The sequence below is a fragment of the Bufo gargarizans genome, chromosome 9, assembly GCF_014858855.1.
Source record: "Bufo gargarizans isolate SCDJY-AF-19 chromosome 9, ASM1485885v1, whole genome shotgun sequence".
Lineage (NCBI taxonomy): Eukaryota > Metazoa > Chordata > Amphibia > Anura > Bufonidae > Bufo > Bufo gargarizans.
Genome location: NC_058088.1, coordinates 129,885,468 through 129,907,714, shown reverse-complemented (window position 1 = coordinate 129,907,714; position 22,247 = coordinate 129,885,468). Strand labels below are relative to the sequence as shown.

Below are 22,247 nucleotides of genomic sequence, written 5' to 3'. Positions count from 1 at the left end.
TCAGAGCATCTCATGCTCCGATGCGCTCCAGTGTCCTGCGCTAGATCGCGCAGGGCACAGGCTCTTTTGTTTTTAATAACACACTGCCGGGCAGTAACTTCCGCCCAGCAGTGTGTTCGGTGACGTCACCGGCTCTGAGGGGCGGGCTTTAGCTCTGCCCTAGCCGTTTTACTGGCTAGGGCAGAGCCAAATCCCGCCCATCAGTGCCGGTGACGTCACCGGGGTTCCTGTCAGCCCCATGGAGAGCCCGGTAAGTCAACGGAACTCTGAAAAATGCCTTTGCCCTGCGCGATTTAGCGCAGGGCAAAGGAGAGCATCGGAGCATGAACTGCTCCGATGCTCATGTCAGGGGGGCTGCCGGGGTGAAAATGAAGGGCTGTCCAGGTTCAGCTCTGAACCTGGACAACCCCTTTAAGAGAAAAAAAATTGAAAACTTTATTTTTTTTACTTCTCTTTTAACTTTAATTTTTTGTCCCACTCTGGGACTTTAACTATTGGGGATCTGACCCCTTTTATAATGCATCATAATACTTCTGTATTGTGAGGCATTGGCTGTAAGTGTATTACACTGTGTAATACACTGCAGCCTGCTTGTCTGTGAGATCCAGGGGGCTGGATTTCAAGGGCTCACAGGGAAGGCAGCCCTGATTCCTAAGGAAGGCATCGGGCTGCCTTCCCTGCGATCGGGACCCCGTCACAGCAGCGCGGGGACCCAATGGCCACCTGCACCCGGCAGGATACCGCATGTACCGCAGTCAACGCTGACCGCAGCCATGCAAGGGTTAATGTGCCAGCATCAGTGTTTTCACCAATGCCAGCGCATACACCAGGGGTCCAGCTATAAATGACTGCCGGACCCTGCCGCTGACCGATCAGAGCGCTGTACATGTACAGCGCTGGTATCCTACGGGTTAAACAATTCTGGATTGCCCACAATGATGATGTCATGTGTTTGGAAACTTCTGTTAGGTTTGATGGCAACATCTGAGTTATTTAGACAGACACATGTAGATGTATTTAAATGCACACCTGAAACACACACTGCTTCTTTGTGTAGCATCGTGGGAAAGTCTAAATAAATCAGCCAAGATATCAGGAAGGGAATTGTGGACTTGCACAAGTCTGGCTCAACCTTGGGTGCAATTTCAAGATACCTGAAGGTGCCTCGTTTATCTGTACACACAAGTTGGGAATGTCCAGCCATCATACCGCTCAGGAAGGAGACGGATTCTGTGTCCCAGAGATGAAGGTGCTTTGGTCCGATATGTGCATTTCAACCCATGAACAAAACTGATGAAAACACTGATGCTGGCACATTAACCCCTGCATGGCTGCGGTCAGCGCTGACTGCGGTACATGCGGTATCCTTCCGGGTGCAGGTGGCCATTGGGTCCCCGCGCTGCTGTGACGGGGTCCCAATGGCAGCCCGATGCCTTCCTTAGGAATCAGGGCTGCCTTCCCTGTGAGCCCTTGAAATCCAGCCCCCTGGATCTCACAGACAAGCAGGCTGCAGTGTATTACACAGTGTAATACACTTACAGCCAATGCCTCACAATACAGAAGTATTATGACGCATTGTAAAAGGGGTCAGATCCCCAATAGTTAAAGTCCCAGAGTGGGACAAAAAATTAAAGTTAAAAGAGAAGTTAAAAAAATAACGTTTTCAATTTTTTTGCTCTTAAGTTTCAAGTTAAAAAAAAAAACTGCCGTTTTCCAAATTAAAGTAAAAAAAAAGTTGTAACAATTAGGGAAAAAAAAGAAAAGTAGACATATTAGGTATCGCTGCATCCATATTGATCTACTCTATAAAAATATCACATGACCTAACCCCTCAGGTGAACACATAAAAAAACTTTTTTTTGTCACCTTACATTACTAAAAGTACAGCACTAAGCGATCAAAAAGGCGTATGCCCCCCCAAATAAAAACAAATCTAACCGTCCCCTCATCCCGCAAAAAATTAGACCCTACATAAGACATTCGCCCAAAAAATAAAAATAAACTATGGCTCTCAGTCTATGGAGACACTAAAACATGATTTATTTTGTTTCAAAAATGCTTTTATTGTGTTAAATGTATAAACAATAAAGAAAAGTATTCATATTAGGTATTGCCAAGTCTGTAACAACCTGCTCTCTAAAAAATATCCCATGACCTGACCCCTCAGGTGAACGCCGTAAAAAAATAAAAACTGCCAAAAAAGCCATTTTTTTTGTCACCTTCCATAAGAAAAAGTGTAATACCAAGCGATCAAAAAGTCTTATGTACCCCAAAATGGTACCAATCAAACTGTCATCTCATCCAGCAAAAAATGAACCCTACCTAAGACAATCGCCCAAAAAATAAAAAAATAGGTCTCTCAGAAAATGGCAACGCAAAAACAAGATTTTATTCTGTTCAAAAATGATTTCACTGTGTAAAGCTTAACAAAAATAAAAATGAAAGACATATTAGGTATTGCCGCGTCCATGACAACCTGCGCTATAAAAAATATCACATGATATGACCCCTCAGGTGAAGGCTGTAAAAAATAAATAAAAGAAAACTACACCAAAACTGACGTTTATTTACCTTGCCTCACAACAAGTTTAATATCAAGCGATCAAAAAGTCTTATGTACCCCAAAATGGTGCCAATCAAACCATCTCCTCATCTTGCAAAAAATGAGCCCCCCACATAAGACAATCACTTAAAAAAATAAAAGGCAATGGCACCCATAAACCTATCCATCAAAATCTGCGCTGCAAAAGCCATACGGCGCTCCTTCCTTTCTGAGTCCTTCCATGTGCCCCCACAGCAGTTCACCACCACATATGGGGTGTTGCCGTATTCAGAAGAAAATGGGTAACAAATTTTGGGGTGATTTTTCTCCTGTTACCCCTTGTGAAAATGAAAATTTTGGGGCTAAAGCAACATTTTATTGGAAGAAACTAAACTTTTCATTTTTACAGCCAAGTGTTTCCAAATTTCGTAAAACGCTTAGGTGGTCAAAGTGCTCATTACCCCCCTTTATATATTCTTTAAGGGGTGTAGTTTCCAAAATGGGGTCACTTTGAGGGTCTCCACTGTAGTGGTACATCAGGGTCTCTTCAAATACAAAATGGTACCTAAAAAACATTCTAGCAAAATCTGCCTCCAAAATTCATAGGGCACTCCTTTCCTTCTGACCACTGCCACGTGGTGGAAGCTGGTAAGATTGTGTCAATATCCAAAGTGAAACGAGTACTGTTTCAACATGGGCTGAAAAGCCACTCTGCCAGGAAGAAGCCATTACTCCAAAAGAAACATAAAAAAGCCAGATTAATGTTTGCAATTGCACACAGGAACAAAGACCTACATTTTTGGAGACATGTCCTGTTGTCTGACGAAACTAAAATTGAATTTTTTGGACATAAAGGACCATCGTTACGTTTGGAGGAAAAGGGGAGAAGCTTGTAAACCTAAGAAAACCATCCAAACAAAGATGGCTCAGTTACACCAGTTGTGTCAGGAGGAATGGGCCAAAATTCCGACCAACTATTGTGAGAAGCTTGTGGAAGGATATCCAAAACGTTTGACCCAAGTCATACAGTTTAAGGGCAATGGTACCAAATATTATTGAAATGTATGTGAACTTTTGACTTTGCAGAAAGTAATGAAATACCATAAAACATTTTCGTTCTCTCATTATTCTGGCATTTGGCAAATAATAATAATTATGGTAATCCTAACTAACCAAAAACAGAAAAGAAAATGTCAGATATTGAGGAAAACATGTGTGACTTTTTATATAGTGTATGTAAACTTCTGGTTTCAACTATATAAGGTGTGAGGAATATGGATTAATATTTACTGTCAGCCATGTCCTCACACCCCCCATTTGCTGACAGACAGCAGAGGTAGGGATTTCCCTGCTTCAAAGCCCCCCAGCCCTGATTGTAATTTTATGCATCTCTTGGCATGACTCAGGGTACATGCAAAATAAGTTTACACCCCCCATGTGCTGACAGATTGCAGAGGTAAGGAACTCCACAGGAGGGCCCTGCTTCAAGGAAAAGTTCACACCTCCATGCACCAGTTTGGAGCCAGCTGAATCTTGCAGGAAACCCCCCCCCCCAGCAGGGGGTATCTGCTTTTGCCTGGTTCAATGAGATTTCCTAGACATATTGGCACCTACCTCTCATAAGGAATTATGAATCACCTGGCCATCGCAGGATACATATTTGTGTCCCGGTGGCCACGAGGTACGGTCCCATGGTCTTTGTTTACTCGTACCCAGTCGGGGTAGGGAGATACCCTTATCTCCCCATAGAAGCCACCTACCGGTACCAGGTTTGGGCTCTACTTGTAGCCGGAACCCAGGCGGGTCCATTAGTCCCAGAACCATCTCCCTGTGACCCTCTGGTCTGGAGCTATGACCCCTAAAGGGTTTTGTGGGTCATTCACCGTCAGCCCAGAAGAGGGGGAGTTGACCCCTCCCTGAGGCAGGGAGGGGATGGGCCGACTACAGGTTAAAAGCCTGGTGCCAGCAAGTAGGCGGCGTCTTTTCTCTGAAGAGGGGTCACATTCTACACATGTGTTTAGAGGGACCCAGGAATTAGCAGGAGATCACAGCCCCTCGTGTGGCCTCCGGCTCAGGACATCGCCAAGGAACTTTCATCATACTTGGTAACTGACTTTCACCCTGCTTAATCCTATTGTAACCATATACCCTGTAATCTGTAACCTCAGACCACTGTATATATATTGTCTGTGTATAGTGTGCTATATCTAGTGTGCTCTTATAGCGATTAAATCTATAATTTAATCTTGTGCTTTCTTGTATCTCGATCACGAATCCCCACGTCCGTGTTTTGGCCTAGTTATAAGCTACCGTGGGTTGGTTTCTGACCCTATATAATCCCGTTAGCGGACCGGGCTTATATCAAACGAGAAACTGGTGGCAGTTACCCGGGCTGAGTGTGGGCTGTTTTCACTGCGGCAGTGAAAAGGCCCTTCCAGCTTGTTGCCTCTCTGTGTCCAAGTGGACAGGAGGTGTGTGTGTAAACTATACCAGCCTGACCTTACGTGCTCCTCTGGAGGGCGTAACTTCACGTTTTGGTAAACCCCGTGATCATACCAGGTCTCGTGAGCTCGACGTGGTTGACGTCAGCGGACACGAGGGGTGGTATTCATCACATAAGGTTTTAATTTACTTTTACTGATTACATTTTGTTCACAAATATGTGAATATGCCAATGTGAATATTCTGTGTAAATTTTATTTATTTTTTTACAAAAAAACAGCTGTGTGATTGTGAGTGTCTCAATTGGAGCATCACACATTACACTGATAACTGCAAAGGACTTCTTTATCTAAGAGAACAATAGACACAACAATATAAAATACCTATTTCTGACAGACGTGCTCATTTCTTCTCTATCCACAGGATGGGAGATAATTAGTGTACCAGTGTGGATCTGACTGCTGGGACACACAAGACCGGGGGCATTTATTCTTTATGGAACTGCCAGAATTAGCAGCCACTCTTTTTATTTTAGGGTCCTTGTGGGGTACTGCGGATAGGTGACAGCTTGATATAACTGGAATTCCCCTTTCATTTTTTATATCACAAATAGAAAGCAATATTGGCTCAATGCTAATAAATCAAGCTCTAAATACCGGCTCCACAAGGCTGAACTTCTTGCTCTCCTGAACCTCCTGAATTTGATAGACATATTCAAGTGAAGATTCATAGAAGTTCTGCTTCTCTTTGTTCACTTGTTGATCTGCCTGCATTGAAAGAAACATACATACCAATAACTGAATAGAAAAATAAATGTATACAAATAATTCCAATGGCCTCTCTTTAATGTGTGATTAAGTGTACAGTCCAGAAGAATAATGCCTTTTAAAAAACATGTGTTGTATGGGAATAGAAAAACGTGGCTGCTTTCTTCCAAACACACTGCCACACAAGTCCATGGGCTCTTTGTGCATCTCAACCACTTACAGATGAGCTGCGATTCCAGACACAACCCATGCCTATTATGAGGGTGTCTGTTCTCCATACAGACATGTCAGTGTATGCAGGGTGACTCTATTGAAGTCTACAGGAAATATGGGATACATTTCTGTTAGCTTACAGAAGACACTAAGTTAACTAGAAGATGCTGGTACTGAGAATCATGACTAAATATACCCCCTACTCACCTACTTACCAACCATGTTTACAAGCTGTTTTTATGATATACTGTATACAGTGTGGGGATTCACTCTGGTAGTTAGGATAAGCGGGCGCAGTACAGAGGCAAAATACAAGTCCGTAATTCAAACTTCAGTGTTTATTCACACATGATGCCAGAAACAAAACATCACTTTTGCAGTGTTGGTGTTACTTCACACCCAATGGCAAGTTAATAAAACAAAAGTCACCTTCTGCCTCAGAAAGTTCAAATATAGGCTTTAGGCAGCCTGTTCCCCAGACACACGGGTCTCTGCTCTCCAGCCCAGCACAGGTCCAAGATCCCAGCACACAGACCTCCTGAGCTCCACTGTCAGACGGAGGTAATCCTCCCCACCTGGCAGTGCAGGGTGGTTTTTATGCCTGGCAAAACCCGGCTTTAAACGTGGGGAGTAGTCACCCACCCAGCACTTTGACTCTTTGACTACTCCCAGTAAGAGCCATCCCAGATCAGCTATTACAGCCATGCTAAGTACCAAGGTGTCAAACAGCAACTGCTGCCGACACATAAAAACCGGATCTTATTCCACCGAGGCCAGGAACCTAAGTGACACGTAGCTATCATCCACAATGATTCCTTGTACCTTCTTACAACAGCTAGGGTTGTCATCCAGCCAGTAACCCACTGGTCCAGCCTGTATTTACAACCAGGGGCCGATGCTGGTAAATGTTTTTCTTTTTTAACAAATGCAGTTTTTTTCATGTGGCACTTACTTCAACTGTATCTGCTTCCTGAGGATGTAGATGCAGTTGAATACACCATTAACTCTGTCACACATGGTTTAGAATATGGTAGTATGCCAGAATAGGGGGACTGGTGGGTGGTGATACCCTCCAGGTCTCACCTATTTTAAAATAAACCCTTTTGGGCGCCAGTAGTGGTCGATTGATAGTGGTGGTTTCTTGTCAAGCTGCTTAAGTGTGTAATAGGTTTTGCAACAGTGTTATATTTGCAAAGAAAGGGAGTGAAGGTGTGTGTATAGAGATATCAATGTGTAGGGTAAAAAATGTATATATATATATATATATATATATATATATATATATACACAGTACAGACCAAAAGTTTGGACACACCTTCAAATTCAAAGAGTTTTCTTTATTTTCATGACTATGAAAATTGTAGATTCACACTGAAGGCATCAAAACTATGAATTAACACATGTTGAATAATATATACATAACAAAAAAAAAGTGTGAAAGAACTGAAAATATGTCATATTCTAGGTTCTTCAAAGTAGCCACCTTTTGCTTTGATTACTGCTTTGCACACTCTTGGCATTCTCTTGATGAGCTTTAAGAGGTAGTCACTTGAAATGGTCTTCCAACAGTCTTGAAGGAGTTCCCAGAGATGCTTAGCACTTGTTGGCCCTTTTGCCTTCACTCTGCGGTCCAGCTCACCCCAAACCATCTCGATTGGGTTCACCTCCTCCTCCATGCTTCATTCACGGTGGGAACCAGGCATGTAGAGTCCATCCAATCACCTTTTCTGCGTTGCACAAAGACACGGTGGTTGGAACCAAAGATCTCAAATTTGGACTCATCAGACCAAAGCACAGATTTCCACTGGTCTAATGTCCATTCCTTGTGTTCTTTAGCCCAAACAAGTCTCTTCTGCTTGTTGCCTGTCCTTAGCAGTGGTTTCCTAGCAGATATTCTACCATGAAGGCCTGATTCACACAGTCTCCTCTTAACAGTTGTTCTAGAGATGTGTCTGCTGCTAGAACTCTGTGTGGCATTGACCTGGTCTCTAATCTGAGCTGCTGTTAACCTGCGATTTCTGAGGCTGGTGACTCGGATGAACTTATCCTCCGCAGCAGAGGTGACTCTTGGTCTTCCTTTCCTGGGGTGGTCCGCATGTGAGCCAGTTTCTTTGTAGCGCTTGATGGTTTTTGTGACTGCACTTGGGGACACTTTCAAAGTTTTCCCAATTTTTTAGACTGACTGATCTTCATTTCTTAAAGTAATGATGGCCACTCGTTTTTCTTTACTTAGCTGCTTTTTTCTTGCCATACTACAAATTCTAACAGTCTATTCAGTAGGACTATCAGCTGTGTATCCACCTGACTTCTCCACAACGCAACTGATGGTCCCAAACCCATTTATGAGGCAAGAAATCCCACTTCTTAAACCTGACAGGGCACACCTGTGAAGTGAAAACCATTTCAGGTGACTACCTCTTGAAGCTCATCAAGAGAATGCCAAGAGTGTGCAAAGCAGTAATCAAAGCAAAAGGTGGCTACTTTGAAGAACCTAGAATATGACATATTTTCAGTTGTTTCACACTTTTTTGTTATGTATATATTATTCCACATGTGTTAATTCATAGTTTTGATGCCTTCAGTGTGAATCTACAATTTTCATAGTCATGAAAATAAAGAAAACTCTTTGAATTTGAAGGTGTGTCCAAACTTTTGGTCTGTACTGTATATATATATATATATATATATATATATATCCATACATATGTGAAAAAAATCTGCATAAAAGGTCAGATGATTATACACATATAAATTCTGCCGAAAGGATAAAAAGGTTGCACACATGGGTAGGACTACTGCATACCGTCTCGCGTGCCTGAGAGACAGTGTTCTTCAGTATCGTACATAATATGGTGTAGTACAGTTAGGCAAATCAATGGGTAAAACAATTTTGTTTAAAAGGATACCAATACATATATTAAAATAATGTGGTATCGTGGGTATATTTACTCACTTCACGAGGGGGGCGGTTTACCAGGATAAGCATAATACACCTGTAAACCGAGTACCCCCCCAGCCTGGATCGCTTCTAGAGTTTTAACGGATGAAGGCAGCCAATCACACGGGTGCTTCTCTTCAAAGGTCTTTATTGCATGTACATATAAATCCGGCTCAACGCGTTTCGGGACAGGCACGTCCCTCCATCAGGAGCAAAGGACGTCCCAAAACACGTTGAGCCCATGTGTACAACCTTTTTATCCTTTTGGCAGAATTTATATATATGTGTATAATCATCTGACCTTTTATGCAGATTTTTTTACATATGTGTGTATATATATATACATTTTGTATCCTACACATTGATATCTCTCTACACACACCTTCACTCCCTTTCTTTACAAATATAACACTGTTGCAAAACCTATTACACACTTAAGCAGCTCGACAAGAAACCACCACTATCAATCGACCACTACTGGCACCCAAAAGGGTTTATTTTAAAATAGGTGAGACCTGGAGGGTATCACCACCCACCAGTCCCCCTTTTCTGGCATACTACCATATTCTATACGGGCAGACACCTTTTTCAACCTGACTAAACCCAGAGCAGTCTCTAGTACATAGCACCCAACTTTCTTTCCACCCCACTCCTGTAAACCCGAGGCGCCTCTAGTCTTTCAGATCTAGTGGAATCCCTTCCAATAGATCCGTCTGACCCGCATACTTTCGCTCTTTCTCTTATACCCACAGATGGTTTAGAGCAGTTATGTAATTGCCCCTACTGCACTTAAAGAGAATCTGTTATCAGTTTTATGGTGTCTTAACCAAGGGAAATATAAACTAGTGACATATCCCCTTAGCAAAATTCTGGGCTACCTTCCTTAATTGACCCACCCTTCCACTAAAATCTTGCATTAATTAGCTGCGGCGCATGCCGATGAGTCTTTGATGAGCTCCTGGCTTTCTCCACCCCCAGATGCTATTTCAATTGGAAAAACTGTCAATCAGTGGCAGGGGGTGGAGAACGCCAGCAGCTCATAAATATGGGGACTCCTTGGCATGTGCTGGAGCTGTTACCTAGCACCATAAAACTGCTGACAGATTCCCTTTAACCACCAGATAGACCAGATCAGATCTGTATTTGGAGATCTGTTCTTGTCTGTCCAGCAACTAGGCTCAGCAGGCACGTTGACGTCACTGTATCGCGCGCCTGCCTGTGCTCAACCATCAGTAGCAGGGTGAGTGATGAAGCAGGGAGATGCATCATTGTATTCAAAGTTGTGGGAACATGGGCTAGGAGAGCATTGACTATAGGGGCAGATAATTCAGCATGGCACTCTAACGGGATAATATACTGTGTAGGAGCATTATTTTGAGTATGAGGAACATAATAAAGCTTTATATTATATGTAGGCACATAAGGGAAAACAATGGGGCATTATACTATGTGGGGTCACATAGGGGAGTATTTTACTGTGTGGGGGCACTATACTGTGTGCAGGCACATAAGGGGGATTATAATGTATAGTGGCACACAAAGGGGCATTATACATTGTGGGGGCACATAAGGGTCAACTTAAGGACGCTTTATACTGTTGGGGGGCACTATCCTGTTGGAGGGCACATTAGGGGACCATTATCCAGTGTTGTGGCACATAAGGGGACATGTGGGGTGTATAATGTAAAAAGCAAAACTACAAAAACATATATTTTTTATAAATAAATAAAAGCCCCAAACTCAAATTATGCCAAAAACTATTGGTGTTGAATCGAGCCATGCTCCCAAACCCATACCTCCTTTTTATTGTGTAAACTTGGCCAGTATTGTGCGTTAGGAAAGGTCGCACCCTATATATGGCCAAAATCCTCTTGTATTACTCCTGTTTACCTCTTGTAGCTGAGCTTCCTTCTTCTTGGAAGACAGATGCAGATGTTTATCCAGCAAGGAGTAAAATTTCTCGCTGTCTCTGTCAAATTTCTTTTTTCGGTCCTAAAATGTTGGTAAATATATTGATGGTTAATAATCTACAAGTGTAAAGTATGGACAGCCTCTTATAATGGTAACACAAATAGGACATTCCAATATTTCCATAGAAGAACTAGATGGTGTGTGAATCAGGTTGTTTCTGTGAGATGCACATGGATGTGAATATAGCATAATTCTCCCTAATGGGGTATCAATCAAACAATACCTCTCTGTGGGAAGCATAAGCTATTATCCATGTTCACAGTTAAACTCTGTGACATAATTTTCTCTGAATCATTCTTGGAAAAAGAATATAATATGCATGAGACTCAAAGATCTGATGAAACTGGACAATGTTACTCAGAAGTAAGGAATTTATTAATGTCTTGTTACCAACAGGTCACATTTAAAAAGAAAAACGGAACAGAATACGTACAGAATTTACTAAACTGTAAGATACAAAAGTATACGTAAAGAACCACACCAGCAAAAAAAATGGTTATATATTGCATTATTAAAAAATGATATTGTGCTTCTTCTGTGTGCCTCGTGTATGCCTGTTTTCATTGGTGTGCCATCTATAGGGTTGTCTGCCATCTTGATATGCTCTCCCCCCAGATATGGTTCCTTTAATGCAACCTAGATTCCCATCATGCCATTGCAGAGACAGAAAAGGGAGGAGTTTTAATAAACTACGAGCAGTTGTAGATCAGGGACAGAATGTCTGTCACAAAAACGCACAATTCATAGTCTCAGTGCTTTCCAATGCTATACAGCTTCAATCTGTCTCATCTGCCTTTTGCTTGTGGTAGGTTTTTCCCTATCAGCCAATACATACATCTCGTAGGATACATTGGAGATTCTGCACACATCACTCACAGACTGGGAAGTTATAACAATCTACACCCAATTATCTCTGCACTCATCATCTGTTAGAGACAAGGCAGAAATGGTATGTTTAGCAGCACTGTATACATGGAGGGTGAAGCTTGCTGGGAATAAGTCTGAGAGCTGGCACAAGGGATTTGATAGGCGATTATGTAGTTCACAGGAACTCAGCTACACAGGAGAGCAAGGTCTAGACTGGTGGTCAGCCTAAAGGGGTCAAATTGTATGGAATGAAACAAATTACACTATTGGAATATAGAAGATGTATGTAAAAAAGTGGAGTCCTTCACTTAAACACAGAAAATGAACACACACACACAAAAAAAAAAAAAAGATTCCAGCACTTTATTGCTTCATCTCGTCTGTTCCCTTGGCCCTATTTTGTCCAATTTTACAATTAAAACTGAGAAATATATAAAGAAATTCCCTTTATATTTCCCAGACACTCAGTCATGGCCCCATCTCCTCTGCACAATCCTGTGTCTGGCTATAAAACAGCTGCCTGCACCCTCTGTCCTGTCTGAAGTATGACAAAAAGACTGAGGCCCTGCCACTTTGCCAAGCCCGCCCACTCAGATGCCACAGGTGAAGATAGAATGGATCTGCAAGAGATTGAAAGGGTTTTCAGAGACTTAAATACTGATGACCTATCCTGCTACTGCGAGATACTGATCAGTTACTGATGAACTTTTCAGAGGACAGGTTTTCAGTATTTAAAGGGGTTAAGTCACTTCAGCAAGCGGCATTTATCATGTAGAGAAAGTTAATACAATCCACCATGTGAGCGCACATAGGCTGGTGCTTTTTTTATATAGTGTGCAAGTACGGTCGCTGCTGATGGATTGCAGGGTGGTCATAACCATGGAAACGAGCAGTGTATAATGTGATGGAAAAATAAATCCAGCCAGCTCTATGAATAATAATACATTAGTAAGTGCCTTGTATTAACTTTCTCTACATATTAAATGTTATTAGCTGAAGTGACACAACCCCTTTAATGCCCATATTCTCTGCAGAATTTCTACAAGACATCATGCAATAATAAATACTTCCCTATAATAATTCTCATCAATGTCTTTAAAAAGTCAGCCACGAATGTGTTTTCATAGGGGAGAGGGGAATAAGCTGCTGCCAGAAAGCTCTGGTGGCTGCCATAGTCATGCAGCCGCAGTGCGACTTGTACTGTGTGGCCATGCTAGTTGTGGCGGTATTCAACTCATGACAATGTGATTCTTTTTGCACTATTAATGGCTACATGGTAATCTGCGAAACCACACAGCCAATAACAATGAACAGTTGAAAAACAGGTGGCAATAAGTTCGCTCAATAACATTGCAGCTTGCGGTACAAGCCGCTAAATGGCCGCACCCTTAAAGGGAATCTGTCAGCTCCAAAATACCACCCAAACTAGAGTAGGAAGTGTATATTGTAAGTGATGCAGAGTCTGGTTATATCATTTTAATTTTCATACTCACTTGCATGCCGATGCTGTGCTCCAAAGAACCTGCGGTAAAATGCAATGAGAGGACTCCTGAGCTCACGCACATAATTAGAAAAACTCAAAGAGGAATCCTCTGAATGCATTTTACTGCTGGTTCTTCAGAGCACAGTGTCAGAATGCAAGTGAGTATGAAGATAAAAATCATATAAATGCTGCAGCCAGGCTCATCTATCCATCCAACCGCTACACGGATGCTACTAGCCTGTGCCGTCACTTCACTGGTTGCCCATTTACCACAGAATACAGTTCAAACTTCTCACCCTCAACCACAAAGCTCTGCACAGTGCTGCACCTCCATATATCTCCTCCCTCATCTCCATCTACCACCCTACTCATGCTCTCTGTTCTGTTAGCGACCTAAGATTAATAATCTCCATAATTCGTACCTCTCACTCCCGTCTTCAAGACTTTTCTTGAGCTGCCCCTACTCTCTGGAATACTCTGCCCGGAATAATAGGTCAATCCACAACTTCTCCACCTTCAAACGTGCTTTAAAAACACATCTTTTCAGGCAGGCTCATCAAGCTACCTAAAATGACTATTCCCCGACTAAACCTCCCCCCACCAACTCCTCTGGCCTAAACTCGATCATCTAGTAGTTCCAAACCCGAAGCATATCGTCTAGCACCACTCCTGTCAGTTCAATAATGTCTCAAATCCTACTTATCACAATCAACTACCTTATGTGTCACCCCAAATTCCTCATAGATTGTAAGCTCTTGCGAGCAGGGCCCCGACTCCTAGTGTTGCATATTAGCCAGTTAGTTTTGTTTCGTACATGAACTCTATGAATTTGTAAAGCACTGTGGAATATGGTGGTGCTATATAAATACATTTTATTATTATAATATAACCTGCATCAGCTTGCCTTATATTATACACCGTTTACGCCAGCTTCGGAGCTCACAGATTCCCTTTAATGTGTCACAAATATTGTGTTCAGGAAAGCGTTCATTCATTTCAAAGGATTAAGACAACATCCAAGAATAAAGCTGCCCCAACATTCAGCTGATCATTGGTTTTCTAGCTCCTGTTGATCAACCTACCTAATCAATTGAGGAATTACATGCAGCTCATACGATCAAGCAAGAACACCACAAAGGCTCCACCATGGTCTTGTATACACTACATGAGTATGATAGTGTCTGCCAGCTATAGTCACCTAGATAGATTACTACAATAATCTTCCACGTCTATTCTGGCTTTGAGTTGTGAATAGAAGAGGTTGTAACCTATCTGGTGAGCAGCTGCAGGGATGACAGAAGTCACAACGCAATAGTCACTGTACTGGCCAATATGAATCGTGAACAGGGGTGCCGTTAGGTTTAATCTTTCCACCTACCTTGCCCATAAAAAATGCATGGTTGAATTATATATATTTTCGTACTCAAATGAACTACTTACTTAAATTGCCCAAATCAGCTTTCAGGTTTCTAGAACAGTGTAAGGATGTATGTATTGTAAAAAAAAAAAAATATTAAATAAAAATGACATCATTATTTTAACTATTTTATATAATATTTTAGTAGTGGAGTGTTACTGTCTACTAGTATTCCCACCTCCTCCTCTAGGGGGTTTCCCCACATTCTCCAGAATGCATGTGAATGAACAAGATGTCACCTGTACAGGGGAAATTAGACAGTACTGCTTAGGCTACTTTCACACTAGCGTTCGATCGGATCCGTTCTGAACGGATCCGCTCATATTAATGCAGACGGTGGCTCCGTTCAGAACGGATCCGTTTGCATTACCATGAACAAAAAAAAAATAAAAAATATTTTTTTCATTTTTTTTCATGATAGTGCAAACGGATCCGTTTTGACTTTACATTGAAAGTCAATGGGGGACGGATCCGTTTGAAAATTGAGCCATACTGTGTCAACTTCAAACGGATCCGTCCCCATTGACTTACATTGTAAGTCTGGACGGATCCGTTTGCCTCCGCACGGCCAGGCGGACACCCGAACGTTCAGGTGTCCGCCTGCTGAGCGGAGCGGAGGACAGACGGAGCCATACTGATGCATTCTGAGCGGATCCGTATCCACTCAGAATGCATTAGGGCTGGACGGATCAGTTCGGGGACGCTTGTGAGAGCCTTCAAACGGAACTCACAAGCGGAGCCCCGAACGCAAGTGTGAAAGTAGCCTAAGCTGTGAAGTAATTTAGTACCCCTGTAGACCACCAAATTTCTTAAGACACAGAAAGTTCACTAGGAATAACATTGTAATTAAACTGCTTGGAATAAGACTCATAAGAATATAATCCCATAAAATATAAAGCCAAATCACATTGTGTTCCCTGAAGCCAGTATTTAAAGTGCAAGATGATCTTTAAATGACAGCAGACTGTCCCTGGATTGCATACTTGGGAATGAATGGGTTATAAAGCAGGAGGAGGAGGTGGAAGCAGAACTGTACATATTCCAACCTAGTATTGGCTGATGAATATTCCCAATTCAGTCATCCTGGCAGCCTCCAGATGGCCTGAGAGGATTCATCCCCCTTCCCCACCAGAACATGTGCGTCCCTCCCCCATCCCTCTAGACTGTAGCTCTAGGCCTGTTAGGAAGACAACTCTCCACACTTTCAGAAACAAGCAAATCAAGTTCTGGCTTTAGGGCAGACTTCCCAGAGGTCACTTTTCAATTAAGTGTTTTAGAAGTGGCATTATTCAGACAATATTATATTCTGATCATTAAAGTTTGAACAGTCTATTACTCATTATTATATCTTCGTGAGCTGAGGTCTGTGGATCCTACCGTAACAGACTATACTTGACCTTTGATGGGCTCTTAAAGGCCCGATGCAGTCACTGTACTCTTACACCGGGCCCCACCGCTCACAGCCGTATACATATCTAAACAGTAAACCTTAACCTCGAGTAACTTTAACTTTAAAGCAGTGCTATCCTGTTTACTACCTTACAATCAAGCTCCGTTAACAGGCAGAGAGGGTGGCGGCGTAACGTCACTCACATGCATGACATTACACCGTCGCCCACTCTGCTTGTTACCGGAGCATGATTGTAAGTTGGTAAACAGGATAGCGCTGCTTTAAAGTTAAAGTTACTTGAGGTTAAGGATTACTGTTTAGATATGTATACGCAGGGGTCAAGTCCTGGAAAAAAAAGTGTGGGAACTCACCCAAGATCCACTGCACAACCCCCCCCCCCCCCCCTCCAAAAAAAAAAAAAAAAAGCACAGAAAATCTAGCACGCTGTAATTTGTGTAGCTGCGGACTGAGCCAAATGTACACATTGTGATCAAAACACAATATCATAGTGCCATCCTCTCCCCCTGTCCCCTAATGTGCCAGTATCAAGTTCCTCTCTCCTACCCCCTTCATGTGCCAGTATCATGGCGCCAATAGCCCGCCTCCCCCGTGGCAGTAAAGTAACAGTCCGATATTTAAAAAAAAAAAAAAAAAAAAAAAAAAAACACTTTTAGAAAAGTTTGTCCTGGGATTCGAACTCATGACCCCTGCACATCAGAGGCAAGGCATATGCCCTCACAGCTATGAAAGCTGTCTAGCTAGTTATTTAAAAAAAATATATATATATAAGACTTCTACTGTAGGTAACTTTGCCCACTTTGTATGGATGTAGCAGAGCTGGGTGTGTTGGGGCAGCTGTCATGTGTATGGTTGTACACTAGGTATCAGTACACTAGGTATCAGTAGAAGTCTTATAAAATAAAATAAAAACACTTTTAGAAAAGTTTGTCCTGGGATTCGAACTACACATCAGAGGCAAGGCATTTACCCTCACAGCCATGAAAGCTGTCTAGGTAGTTGCTTAAAAAAAAAAAATATAAGACTTCTACTTATACCTAGTGTACCGATACCTAGTGTACAACCATACACATGACAGCTGCCCCAACACACCCAGCTCTGCTACATCCATACACAGTGGGCAGCTGTCATGTGTATGGTTGTACACTAGGTATCAGTACACTAGGTATAAGTAGAAGTCTTATATTTTTTTTTTTTAAGCAACTACCTAGACAGCTTTCATGGCTGTGAGGGTAAATGCCTTGCCTCTGATGTGTAGAGGTCATGAGTTCGAATCCCAGGACAAACTTTTCTGAAAGACATTCTAAATGATCTCCTATGTGTCAGCTGCAAACGCTCTGCCCGAAGTGACTGAACATATACTCGCAGCGTATCAGGCCGACAGAAGGAAGTGAAGGAGATGATGTCAGTAGGGGGCAGGGCGCCATGAGAGAGTCACAGCAGGCAGCAGCACCGCACAGACAGCTGTGAAGCCGTGCGCTTCACCCCCTGTGAATCTGATTTCTCCTGGCTTGAGGCTGAAAGGCCATGAAAAAAGTGCAGGAACGCTGTTCCCACGCGTTCCCCCTCCACTCAACCCCTGTGTATACAGCTGTGAGTGGCAGGCCCGGTGTGTTGGGGGAAATCTGTGGACGATACAAATAGCATTAGATACTATGTAGTGTCATCCACAGATCCCCCCATAGCATGTCCATCCACAGATCTCCCTCCCCATAACAGTGCCATCCACAGATTCCCCCCTCCATAACTGTCATTCACAGATCCCCCATAACAGTACCATCCACTTTTTTTTTTTGCCTTTCTCTGGATCAACTTGCGGGATAACAGGTACTATGTACTACAGACCACTATTAGTTCAAAACCCACCAAAAGCACACCTTTTGGTTCAAATTATATTTTTTCTTATTTTATTGTGATTGTATGTGACAGACCAACACAAAGTAGCAAGTATGTATCAAGTGAAAAGAAAATGATACATGGCTTTCAAAATTTTTCACAAATAAAATCTGAAAAGTGCGGCGTGTATTTGTCTTCCACCACTGTACTCTGATACCCCTAAATAAAATCTAGTGTGACCAATTGCCTTCAGAAGTGATCTAATTTTTAAAGAGTCAGCCAGTAATTTAATCTCTGTATAACTACAGCTGTTCTGTAGAGAACATTATTGATCAAACAGCATTATCAAAACCAAGGAACACACCAGACAGGTCACGGATAAAGTTGCAGAGAAGTGTAAAGCAGGGTTAGGTTATAAAAGAAATCCCAGGCTCTGAACATCTCACGGACCACTGTTCAATCAATCATCCAAAAATGGAAGGAGTATGGCACAACTGCAAACCAAGGGGCCCATGGTCACTCTGGATGAGCTGCAGACATTCACAGCTCAGGAGCGATAATCTGTCCTGAGGACAACTGTTAGTCATGTACTCCACAAATCCATCCTTTAGGAAGGGTGGCAAGAAGAAAGACATTTTTGAAAGCAAATCATAAGAAGTCCGGTTTGCAGTTTGCCACAAGCCATGTAGGGGACACAGCAAACATGTGGAAGAAGGTGCTATTTTGGCCTAAATGCGAAATGCTATGTGTGGCAGAAAACCAACACTGCACATCACCCTGAACACACCATCCCCACTGTGAAACATTTTGCAGGGATGCTTTTCTCCAGGAGAGACAGGGAAGCTGGTCAGAGTTAATGAGAAGGTGGCTGGAGCTAAATACAGGGCAATACTGGAGAAAAAACTGTTAGAGGCTGCAAAAGACTTGAGAATGGGGCGGAGGTTCACCTTCCAGCAGAATAAAAACCCTAAACATACAGCCAGAGCTACAATGGAATGGTTTAGATCAAAGCATATTCATGTGTTGCAATGTCCCAGTCAAAGTAAATCAAATTGAGAATCTGTGGCAATACTTGAAAATTGCTGTTCACAGATGTTCTTCATCCAATCTGACTGGGCTTGAGCTACGTATTTTGCAAAGAAGAATGGGTAAAAATGTAATCCTCTAGACATGCAAAGGTGGTAGAGACTGTGGTGATAGAGGTATCTAGAAATCAAAATTATTGTTAGGAGTAGGCACCCCTCCCTTTACATTCCTGTAGTAGGTGATCACCTCGTCTGTGTCCCCTTCCCAGTTCAGGAGATTGTACCCATAAAATCTGTAAGATTGAACCACTTCACAAGGACCAGAGACCCCTACCATAAAACTTGAAGCTTTCAGACTAGAACCCTTAGAGGGGTCAGGAAAAGGCTAGAGTCCTCTCCAGCCGAGGTCACACAAAACCCTTAACAGGTCCCTTTTAACATACGTTTGTAGGATAGCAAACAATCATTTCTTTGGGGATCACTAGCTTGACGAACTGACTGATATTTCTGCCTCCCAAGGCAACCGTCAAATAACATATTAAGTTCTGTTTTATCCCTTTTATTTTTCAAATTATTTCACATTATATGCATATGTCTGTATATTTTATGTGGTATTTTTTATAACCCCATTGACTGCACACACTGTCCTTTTTTATATATAAAAACTTCACTTTAATAAGGGCCTTCTTGTGCTCAAACAATTCCATGGCCTTAGAAGTAGCGTTACCTATATTGAAGTATTAACCTGGGAATGCTAGACGGAATAGTAAATTGTAGAGTGTACTTGGGCGTTATTTAATGCAAGATGTCTTGTCATCCTGATATGACGAGTGGTGGCAGCTAAAAGGATGAGGAATGGTCAAAAATCTGGTAACTAAAAACCCAAGAGCAGAATATAAAATCAGTGATACAGTCCTAACCTCAGTATCTGAGGAAAGGGATTTAGGGGTCATTATTTCAGAAGACTTAAAGGTAGGCAGACAATGTCATAGAGCAGCAGGAAATGCTAGCAGAATGCTTGGGTGTATAGCAAGAGGAATTACCAATAGACAGAGGGAAGTGTTCATGCCGCTCTACAGAGCACTAGTGAGACCTCATTTGGAGTATTGTGCTCAGTACTGGAGACCATATCTCCAGAAGGATATTGATACTTTGGAGAGAGTTCAGAGAAGAGCTACTAAACTGGTACATGGATTGCAGGATAAAACTTACCAGGAAAGATTAAAGGACCTTAACATGTATAGCTTGGAAGAAAGACGAGACAGAGGGGATATGATAGAAACTTTAAATACATATCAACAAGGTAAAAGAGGAGAGAATATTTAAAAGAAGAAAAACTGCTACAAGAGGACATAGTTTTAAATTAGAGGGGCAAAGGTTTAAAAGTAATGAGTGTAGTGGATGCATGGAATAGCCTTCCTGCAGAAGTGGTAGCTGCAAACACAGTGAAGGAGTTTAAGCATGCATGGGATAGGCATAGGGCCGTCCTTCATATAAGATAGGGCCTGGGGCTATCCATAGTATTCAGTATATTGGACAGACTAGATGGGCCAAATGGTTCTTATCTGCCGACACATTCTATGTTTCTATGACGGAGAGCTGACAGAGGGAGGTCCAGCGTTACCCTGCAGGCTCCCATCCTGAATCTAAGTGAGACAGACATACTCCAAAAGACTTTCAGCAATACTTGGAGTACAGTATTGTATTGACTAAGGGGGATAAATACAAATACATCCCACATTTTTCATATTTTTGTTTCTTATAAATGTATCATTTTTGAACAAAATAATTTGTATTACAATTTTCAAAGAAATTTCAATATAACAAAGAAAATTGAATGTTTCACAGATTGTAATGCATAAAACCAATTTAGTATTGCCAAAAAAGATTAGTGATACATGTAATTAAAGATATGTTCTCAATGTATATGTAATAAAGATTCACTTTTCTTTATTCATTTAACGTTAAAGATAACAAATTTAAGAAGACACATGTATAATTTTTATATCATCTTTTCACTTCACACATACTTGCTACTTTTTGTTGGTCTATCAAATAAAATACATTTTACTTTGTGGGAGTAACCTGAAAAAATTTGGAAAAGTTCAAGGGGTATCAATAGTTTTTCAAGACACTGTATAATGCTTCAGTAAGGCATGGGAGCGACTCTACAATATATCACTTGCTCACTGGCTCAATGTGAGGACTGGGCACATCTGGCATACAGGCACTGAACAAAATACTCCAAGTCATTACTTAACAGCATAACTGTTGTCAGTGAGCAGGGAATTAGGACAACCCCTGTCTATATGGCCTAATAGAACATATGGATATCACAGCCAGAGTAGGGGACCACTGCGAAGAGCAGCTCCCCTTACGCCTCTTTAGTGTAAAAAAAGTCACAAATCCACCGGCAGGCCCATCTCATTTATCATTTTCTATGCCTGGCATACAAAATGGCCTAAATGTACGCCAGCAAGAGAGCTGGCATAGATTTAGACTGGCGGCAGACCTGCATCGGCCTCTACATAACTTTGGCTGATCCGCTGTCAGCGCAGGGATTATAAATGACCCCCTTTAAGTGTACATCCGGCCTGCTTCTAAACCTTTATGTGCCTTAATTGTGTGCACTCTTTGTCTCACATACTTTTGCTCGTTGTGCTCCAGAATTTTACTTTGTTCAGTTTTGGAACAGAAATGAGCTATTTCACAAGTACTATTGTCAGTCAGATTCGTTTTCATGGAGCTATTTTTTCTCCAACAATCACATCATACTGTCAGTCCAACTCCCTCTAACTATATAACTATATAACTATACTGTTAGTCTAATCCCTTTGCATTCTGTGATGAAAGATTACATCACAGACCTCAGGTAGTTAACGTCCTGTATTGTAACAGTATGCCACCATGACGATACAGACTCAGGAGCTGGGCCCCACCATCACTTGCAGTGCCAGCAGTATTGTACAGCTGGCACCCAGCTCTCACTACCAGGATATCCCCATCAGATGCCATGGTCAATAGTGACCGCGCCATCTGGCAGGTTATACAGAGGAAGGTTAAGAACATTTTACAATACATGATGGCATTGAAAATTACAGCTCATTCTGCATAAAAAAAAATTCTTCCAGTAGGCTATGTAGATATCTTCCAGTAGGCTATGTAGATTAAAAAAAGTTTAAAAAAAATGGATAGAAAAAAATTCTAAAAATTGCTGGAGCCATAAAGGGGTTGTCCAAGGATTTGATGGCCTATCCTCAGGAGCAACAAGGCTGGAGGGTGCCAATCTGATATTGATGGCATATCCTGACAACAGGCTATCAATATACCACAATTAG

At 42.0% G+C, this 22,247-nt stretch overlaps 1 protein-coding gene across 2 annotated transcripts in view; it reads right to left on the bottom strand.

Annotated features, from left to right (window-relative positions):
* Positions 1 to 22,247, bottom strand: part of OPHN1 (oligophrenin 1) — a 193,816-nt gene that overhangs the window by 73,105 nt on the left and 98,464 nt on the right. For both annotated transcript variants that reach the window (XM_044305809.1, XM_044305810.1), the window contains exons 6-7: positions 10,793 to 10,894; positions 5,641 to 5,751 (exon numbers count right to left, since the gene is read on the bottom strand). In XM_044305809.1, the coding sequence (XP_044161744.1) occupies positions 5,641 to 5,751; positions 10,793 to 10,894 (213 nt within the window). The remainder of the gene's footprint in view (positions 1 to 5,640; positions 5,752 to 10,792; positions 10,895 to 22,247) is intronic.